The following is a 9,637-nucleotide window of genomic DNA, read 5'->3' on the forward strand; positions in this document are numbered from 1 at the left end:
ATGTAAAAAAGAAGACCAGCCAAGACCAAACAAGTGTTTTAACTACAAGATACGGGTCTGTTGTAGCACATGTGAAATGACCACCACAACTGAATCTACAACTACAACAACCACTACTACAACTGAAACACCAACAACAACCATTACATCAACTGAAACACCAACAACAACTTCTACAACCACAACCACAACTACAACTGAAACACCATCTACAACAATTACATCAACTGAACCAACTACAACCACTTTAACTACAACTGAAACACCTACTACAACCATTACATCAACTGAAACACCAACAACAACCACAACTACAACTGAAACACCAACTACAACCATTACATCAACTGAAACACCAACAACAACTTCTACAACCACAACCACAACTACAACTGAAACACCATCTACAACAATTACATCAACTGAACCAACTACAACCACTTTAACTACAACTGAAACACCTACTACAACCATTACATCAACTGAAACACCAACAACAACCACAACTACAAGTGAAACACCAACTACAACCATTACATCAACTGAAACACCTACTACCACCACTTCAACCTCAACTACTACGCCATGTACTCCTGGTTGTGAATGGTCAGAATGGTTTGATGTACATGATTCAAAAAAAGATAAAAATGACAATGAAACATATGACAACATCAGACACCATGGCCATGACATATGTTATCATCCTAAAAAAATTGACTGCAGATCAACAGACCTTCCTGAGAGGGCCCTAAGTGACTATTTGAGTGAAACTGGACAAAAGGTTACCTGTAATGTTGACAGTGGGCTGATATGTAAAAAAGAAGACCAGCCAAGACCAAACAAGTGTTTTAACTACAAGATACGGGTCTGTTGTAGCACATGTGAAATGACCACCACAACTGAATCTACAACTACAACAACCACTACTACAACTGAAACACCAACTACAACCATTACATCAACTGAAACACCAACAACAACTTCTACAACCACAACCACAACTACAACTGAAACACCATCTACAACAATTACATCAACTGAACCAACTACAACCACTTTAACTACAACTGAAACACCTACTACAACCATTACATCAACTGAAACACCAACAACAACCACAACTACAACTGAAACACCAACTACAACCATTACATCAACTGAAACACCAACAACAACTTCTACAACCACAACCACAACTGAAACACCATCTACAACAATTACATCAACTGAACCAACTACAACCACTTTAACTACAACTGAAACACCTACTACAACCATTACATCAACTGAAACACCAACAACAATCACAACTACAACTGAAACACCAACTACAACCATTACATCAACTGAAACACCAACAACAACCACAACTACAACTGAAACACCAACTACAACCATTACATCAACTGAAACACCTACTACCACCACTTCAACCTCAACTACTACGCCATGTACTCCTGGTTGTGAATGGTCAGAATGGTTTGATGTACATGATTCAAAAAAAGATAAAAATGACAATGAAACATATGACAACATCAGACACCATGGCCATGACATATGCTATCATCCTAAAAAAATTGACTGCAGATCAACCGACCTTCCTGAGAGGGCCCTAAGTGACTATTTGAGTGAAACTGGACAAAAGGTTACCTGTAATGTTGACAGTGGGCTGATATGTAAAAAAGAAGACCAGCCAAGACCAAACAAGTGTTTTAACTACAAGATACGGGTCTGTTGTAGCACATGTGAAATGACCACCACAACTGAATCTACAACTACAACAACCACTACTACAACTGAAACACCAACTACAACCATTACATCAACTGAATCTACATCTACACCCACTACAACAACTACAACTGAAACACCAACTACAACCACAACTACAACTGAAACACCATCTACAACAATTACATCAACTGAAACACCAACAACATCTACAACCACAACTACAACAGAAACACCAACTACAACCATTACATCAACTGAAACACCAACAACAACTTCTACAACCACAACTACAACTGAAACACCAACTACAACCATTACATCAACTGAAACACCAACAACATCTACAACCACAACTACAACAGAAACACCATCTACAACAATTACATCAACTGAACCAACTACAACCACTTTAACTACAACTGAAACACCAACTACAACCATTACATCCACTGAATCTCCCACTACAACTACAACTGAAACACCAACAACAACCATAACTACAACTGAAACACCAACTACAACATTTACAACAACCACTACTACAACTACAACTGAAACACCAACTTCAACCATATCATCGACTGAAACACCGACTACAACTACAGCATTAACTGAGACATCAACTATCCCCTCTACTACGTCAACTGAAACATCAAATTCAACCACAACACCTAATACATCGACAAATCGTGTCAATGGCTGTCCTGACTGGGGTAAAATGGTATGATATTTTACTTTTTGTCCTATACTGTTTGGTTTCAATAATTACTTGTAATGTTCTCAAAGTCCTCTTTCTACAATTCATACATGCAAAGTCCTATTTATTGTCTTCTGTTCTCTATTTTAGCTAAATGAAACATTTCGGTTTCACTGTACCATAGCCAAATGTATTGGAAACAACATAGTACAAATGGTTCCCTATGAATGCCCGCCCAAACAGAACATAACTTGTACTAATGGCAAAAAACCTGTTCTAATGAATGATGACTATCAGTGCTGCCAACATTATGTGTGTGACTGTGAGTACATTGGTTAAAAACTGTATGAAATGTACACCAGTAAGCCATAACATTATGACCACTAACCAAAAAAGCAAGTTACAAAGAGCATAGGCCAAAGAGTTATAATTTGTAATAGCAAATATGGCAGTGCTAGATTCAACATTATTAGTTGTTCTCTGTCTTTTCTATGTGAAAGGACATTTTGTTGACAATTCATAAACACTTAAATTCATGAAGGGGTGATAATGTTGTGGCTAATCAATATATGTTGTTACATATGTCCAATTTGAAATTAAAAGTCGAAATTTCATGTCACTACAGGTGAATGTGAAGGATGGGGAGATCCTCATTATATTACATTTGATGGCAAATACTACAGTTACCAAGGAAACTGCAGTTATCAGTTGATGAAAGAAATTATACCAAAGTATGAGTTGGAGGTTCAAATTGACAATGTCCATTGTGATCCCACTGAAGATGTTTCCTGCCCTCGATCCTTGACTGTCATTTATAAAAAAATAAATTTTAAACTTATAAATCATAATCTCAATGGACGGCCAGATTTGGAGGTAAAACAAGGGATCACTTCAATTTATTTATGTATTTTATTATTAACTTTTTTTTTGCATGAAACACATTATTCCATGTTATATGAAGGGCTATGCAATACTGTCTTCACAAAGATTATTGTTTCTACTCTGAAAATATATATTCTCAGCCACAATTTTGCAAGTATATTTTCTATTAGAAGGAAATGTTCATTTTAATCTCTTAGTGTTATTAATCTATTTCTTTTCAGGCACTTAAAGAAGGAGTAGGTCTAAGTCTACCTTACTATTATCAAGGCGTCAAGGTGATGAGCACTACACTTAACCTAATTCTAGAGATCCCTGATCTTGGGGTGATCATTAAGTTCGGAAGAACTGGATTTAATATCCTCCTTCCATATGAGAAGTTTGGAGGAAACACACAGGGTCATTGTGGTAAGAATAGCCTTACAAAAAGCCACATCTCTACCTGCATTTTTAGGGGTGGAAGTAGACTTAAAGATGTGTTTTTTTATTTTATTTTTGTGTGTGTGTAGGAACCTGCACTAATAATCAGGCTGATGACTGTGTGTTGCCAACTGGTAAGCAAGTTAGTTGTGAAACAATGGCAAACCATTGGCTTCTATTGCCATCAGACAGTAAACCTGGCTGCAATACCTCAGAAACCACACCATCACCCCCAGGCCCTCCACACCCCATTTGTGACCTACTTATGAGCAGGTACTGTAGACAGTCTCTTGTGTGGTTAGACTTGAGGTGATTAAAAAATATGTGTATTGCAATAGTCATGCAGCTTTAATAATTAATTTGTTATCCTCTACCACAGTGTCTTTGCAAAATGTCATCCACTGGTATCTCCATCCAACTTCCACAAAGGCTGTCTTTTTGACAACGATCATGTGTCCAACAAAGCAGTGCTGTGCAATAGTTTGGAAACTTATGCTGCTGCCTGTGCAGAGTTTGGAGTTTGTATTCAGTGGAGGAATAATACTAAACTATGTGGTACAATATTTTTGCTTATTTCTTCATGACCTTTACATACATATATAAACACATTTACCTTTAAATACATTTCTACCTCTATGTTCTATCATCTGTATTGGAGAAACTAATCGATGTTTGTTTGTTTTTTCATTAGCCAGCAATTGTAATTCAAACAAAGTTTATAAGCCTTGTGGTCCTGCAGAACAGCCAACTTGTGAGGAAAAGTAAGTTTTTGACAATCATTTATCATTAGGTTCAATACACAGCTGAGCATCTTAGATTGCACATATAGTAAATAGGGGAAGTAGAAAACAAAGTACTGTATAGAAAAGAAAATGGAGCAATTAGAGAAACTATGTTAGGAATCCTGTTATTTAAAAACTTGCCTCAAAAACATATACTTCTAAACAAAGTAATACCTTTAGTTCCAGCAAGATTGTTTTTGGCTTTGGTTATGTCTCATTCCATTGTCTTTGTCAAAATCACATCTGTTAATTTCATTGGCTTTGCTAAAACCAAGTTGTGGATAGCGTCAGAAATTAAATTGGACAACAAGAAAAAAGGACTTAAATACGTCCGGATGCTCCAAAATGTCATTGTCATCTTAATCAGATTTATATTTATTCATATTTTTTACACCTTGTGCTGACTGCTCATCAAAAAGGATTTCATTAAAATACAGGGTTTCTAATAAGGAAATTTCTTCTGGTTGTCTCCAATCAAATAAAAGATGGTTTGATGTTTTTTATCATGATGAGGGGTAATAGGGACAAAGTTTGTCTAAAAATTCTTAACTGTGTTCCTCTTACTTCTTGTATTGTCAGCTTTTATTGATGTCTTAATTTTGATTTGATTTCATTTTATATTTTTACTGTAGAGGTTATGCAGTTATGTGTTTTTAAAGTTTCTCTAAAATGTGTGAATATATTGTGTCTTGTTGTGAATAGCTCTGACCCTGGTATTGTGCAGGAGCAATATAGAGAACAAATAATGCTTTGAGAGGAATAATAGTTTTTATTGATATTTGAATATTGCAGTTCCAACTACCCCAGCATGAATTATACTACTGAGGGCTGCTTTTGTCCTGATGGAATGAAACTGTTTAGCAAGAAATCTGATATATGCGTTAAAAGTTGCGGTGAGTATTTATTTAAATCATACAGTGTTGACAGTAAAAACTTACAGTAAGAATACATTTTATTTTTTGGATTCAAGGTTGATTCCTTGGGGCATATTTGCCATCTTCGAGCCTTATTTCTGTCTTTTTGACCCTGATGTTGTGCTGTACTTTTCACCCTGTTTTTTTAAAAAAGGAAAATTTATTTTTGCATTAAAAACATACTGGTATTGTACCTATCGCTTCCAAAATCATTAAAAGTCTGACTTTAAATTTGTGAGATCTAAATAAAAAAATGCATAACACATTCCCATGAATAGCAATCAAAATAATCAATAATTAGTCATAGTTTTTCTGCCTCTCACACTTGGATTTGTAAATTTACCAAAAATACACCAGATGTTTATTTATAAGTATACTAAGGCCATAATCACAGTACTGTGAAAAAATATGTTACCTTGCATATCACCTGTCTTGCTTTCTTGGTGCACTTGAATGTTTCAGATATTTAAACACATTTTAATATCAAGGTCATAAAAAGATCAAACATAAAATAATTTCCAAATAATGATTTTTAGTTATTAAGAGAAAAAAGTTATCCAAAAACACTCCAACAACATCTAACCCACTGCAGGCTCTGGTTGTTAAGTTCAGAAACTGAACTTAACAACCCAAAGTGCTGGGTTAAGTTCCCAAAATGCATAATTGGGAGAGTACCAAGGTGAAAACTTCAGATAACAAAAATAGAATAGAAAGCTCCATCTCAGTACCAAAAACCATCTTGATGATCCCTAAGAAGTTTTAGAATTTTTTCTATGGACTGCCAAAATTGTAATAGTTTGGAAGGTGTGTGTCCCATTACCAGTGCCATTAACAGACCAATAACTGGTCTGAACCTATAGGTCCATTTTAGAAAAGACTTGGCAACAAGATAGGTGTCTAATGTCACATGTGAAAGAACCTCATGTTTCACAAAATAAATCTTTAAATGGTTAAAATTAGCAAATGGGGAAGATGGAGTTTAAAATATATTTCTACTATTGTTCTTCCAACAGGATGTCTTGATCCTGATAACAAGCCCCGTAAGGTGAGCCAAATAGGATTTTCATACAAAGTCCTTAATTATATTGTTATCTGAGATATTAAGAATGTTCTTTTCCATGCTTTCAGTCCAACGAGACATTTGAATACCGATGTCAAAACTGTGTCTGTGATGAGTCCACCAAAACTGTGATCTGCCAGCCTAAGGCATGCCCAATTCAACCTGCAATACTATGCAAGGGTCCAGGATATGTTCTTGTCAATATAAGTGATCCATCCAATCCCTGCTGCACTATTCGCGATTGTCGTAAGCCATTAGTGTTAATTACAGTATGTTACTGGTAATTCTTGAACTCTGTAATAAATTGATGGTTTCTTCTTCATCTTCAGAATGTCAGAAAAATGCTTGCCCAGTCAGCTGTCCAGTTGGATTTGAGTATGTACAACCAAATTCTGCCAAAGGTGAATGCTGTGGAAATTGTGTACAGACGCACTGTGTGATCAGTATTAATGGTACTGAGAAGCTCTTGAAGGTAAGTTGGATTATCGCTTTTGGCTGTTTCTGTTCATTCTGTTTTTGTTTATAAAATCTCTGTGTTTAATGTCTCTATATGCTAATGTTTGTATTTGTGTGCCTGATTTTCAGCCAAAAGATGTGTGGTCACCAACTGAAAATAATTGTGAGCATTACAAATGTGTTAAAAATGGTCAAATTCTCACAGCCATCAGCTTCCGCATTGTTTGCCCCCCATTCCAAGAGAGCAACTGTAAAAATGTATGTGGCAGTGTGACTGAATTAATTCTGTTCAATGATTCATGAACAAGATCTAAAACTTTTTTGTTGTTGTGAATTTTTCTCTTCAGGACACAATTCAAACTTTAGCTAATGGCTGCTGTAAAACTTGTGAGTATTATTTTGAGAATACTGTTCTTCTTTTTAAGCTGAAAGTAGTGAAATCTAAACAGCCATTTTTATTTAAACTCACTTTTCAAAAGGTGTGGCAAAGCCCTGCAAACTAGAGACCATGAAAGCTGTTATTAAACACAATGGCTGTAAATCTGAGGTGGATATGCCGTATTGTGAAGGATCATGCAACACATTCTTCAAGTAAGGACAACATTACTTGTAGTTTTCCTTTTGTCTTTTCATCCTTGTGGTAGGATTTAAGTATAGTAATATGTTCCCCTGTTTTGTTCAGATACTCTGAAGAAGCAAATGCCATGGAAAATTCCTGTTCCTGCTGTAAGGAGGCACGTGCCAGCAACCGTACTGTTGACCTGGCATGCGACAGTGGTGGAACAGCACCTTTCACCTATATGCATGTGGAGGAGTGCAGCTGTAGCCACACCGAGTGCACCGCACCTGCTGAACAACGTGTTCGCAGAAAGCGAAGCTTGACACTGCTGTGATAAAATCATCTTTCCTCGTATTAACAGATGTGGGATACAGATGTTTTTAACAGTACCATTTAAATACAGTGAACCCTCGTTTTTCGCGGCGTTACCTTCCAAAAAGAACCTGTGATTGGTGAAATTCGCGAACTAGTAACCTTTATTTTTTTACAATTATTATACAATAAAATACTCCATAATACATTGAAACCAAAGAACAAAACCTTTGTTTGACCCAAACATTTGTTTAACAAATAAAAGTACTGTATAAACTTTTTTTTTTTCACAAATAACTACTGTACTGTAAAATAATAATTTTAATCATCAATACGAACTAAAGGCGGATTCCCGTGCCCGAATTGCGGAGATCAGCGCCGCCCCACCACGACCCGAGTTATTGGATTAGTCATTGGGAGAAAATGAAAAATGATTCTGAAAAAAAAATACAAAGTACAGTAGAACAAATAGTGACTCACGTGTATTTCACTGCTCTTCTGACTGAGCCGCTGCATCCTGACTCCGCTCTGTAGCGGTTTTTTTCTTCTTCTAAAGCCCGCGGTGCAGGTGTGTTTTTTCGAGAGAAGAACATAGTTATCGGTAGTTGCTGTCGCTCTTTTTTCTTCTGGGCATAAAGATTCTTATAAACTGACATGCCACCATCGATTATGTTGTACATATTATACCGCAACGTTGTTGACACACAGGTAGAGAAGAAGCAGAAAGACTGTTTAGCCAATCAGAATGCAGAACACAATGCACGATGCAAATCCGTGAAGCAGCAAGACCGCGAAAGGTGAACTGCGATATAGCGAGGGTTCACTGTAATCCTTAAATTTCTCACAAAGTAATCGACTTTGTGTAGTTCATTTATCAGCTGTGATTAAAAGATGCAAAGCAGTTCTTGTCTTCTGAGTTTTATTGTCTTGTTTGTGCCAGTGTACTCTGCCAAAGAGCCAACAAAATCACAACTAGTTTTTACTTTAAATTCTTGCACAGCGTTTAATGTTTAATTTAAAACTAAAATCCCTCTATTATAAATTTCTTCAAATTTATTTCACTCCATTGAGTGTTCAGTGACTGGACTTGCAAAATTGCAAAGTTGTTGGCAGTTTTTGCTTAGCAACAGAAAGGTCATGGGATTGAATCCCAAACTTGGGTCTTTCTGTCTTGATCTGAGTCGTTGAATCATAGCATTTGAGTTAATTTAATTCACTCCATTGAACACTATAGTCATGATTCTTCAACCTTTAAGATCCTGGAAAATGAAAGAGAAATCATGCAAGATTTCAGGAAGAGAATTGAAGACGTCCAAAACTTTGGTCCATCGTTGGGGACAATTTTCAGATGCTAGAAAGTTCAAGTTCAAACAGTCCCATGTAAGCACAGACAGTGTAGAAATGCTCAGAAATAAGGCAGGTCAGGAAGGAGACAGGTTCTTTGTCTGCAAACTGAATATGTTGTTGTGGGAAATGTATGTGTCAACCCCAGAACAAAGACTTGAAGGAGATGCTGGCTGATTATAGAAGAACTAAGAAAAATAAGAAATTCTTAACTATCACTTTTAGCTACCAAGCAGACATCATGAATTTTTACTCAACCAGTACTTTGATTCTTGCAAGAATAAAAATGGAGCAGACATGTGCCACTAAATGGTGAAACTTGCAAGCCTTAGAAAACCATCTAATTTGCAAAGTACAGGATTGATAGTATTATGTTGTGGGGATGTTTTGTTGCAGGAAACAATTGGTACAATTAACAAAATAGATCACATGATGATGAAAGAACATTATGCAGATATATTGAGGCAACATCTTAAGACA

At 36.2% G+C, this 9,637-nt stretch overlaps 1 protein-coding gene across 1 annotated transcript; it reads left to right on the forward strand.

The window, feature by feature from the left end:
• The first annotated feature begins 2,429 nt into the window (after window positions 1-2,429).
• Window positions 2,430-7,835, forward strand: LOC116710525 (intestinal mucin-like protein). The gene is made up of 15 exons (XM_032549615.1): window positions 2,430-2,447; window positions 2,582-2,753; window positions 3,057-3,304; window positions 3,535-3,718; window positions 3,820-4,003; window positions 4,110-4,285; window positions 4,422-4,491; window positions 5,305-5,405; window positions 6,440-6,471; window positions 6,555-6,732; window positions 6,816-6,958; window positions 7,072-7,200; window positions 7,290-7,329; window positions 7,422-7,533; window positions 7,625-7,835. Exons 1-15 carry the CDS (start codon window positions 2,430-2,432, stop codon window positions 7,833-7,835), a joined length of 1,998 nt encoding a protein of 665 aa, XP_032405506.1.
• The last annotated feature ends 1,802 nt before the right edge of the window (window positions 7,836-9,637 follow it).

This window comes from Xiphophorus hellerii, chromosome 2, assembly GCF_003331165.1.
Source record: "Xiphophorus hellerii strain 12219 chromosome 2, Xiphophorus_hellerii-4.1, whole genome shotgun sequence".
NCBI lineage: Eukaryota > Metazoa > Chordata > Actinopteri > Cyprinodontiformes > Poeciliidae > Xiphophorus > Xiphophorus hellerii.

Coding starts and splice junctions, on each gene's coding strand:
- LOC116710525 (XM_032549615.1), top strand. Junction 4,004..4,109: donor TGTGACCTACTTATGAGCAG/GTACTGTAGACA, acceptor CCTCTACCACAG/TGTCTTTGCAAAATGTCATC. Junction 5,406..6,439: donor TATATGCGTTAAAAGTTGCG/GTGAGTATTTAT, acceptor TTCTTCCAACAG/GATGTCTTGATCCTGATAAC.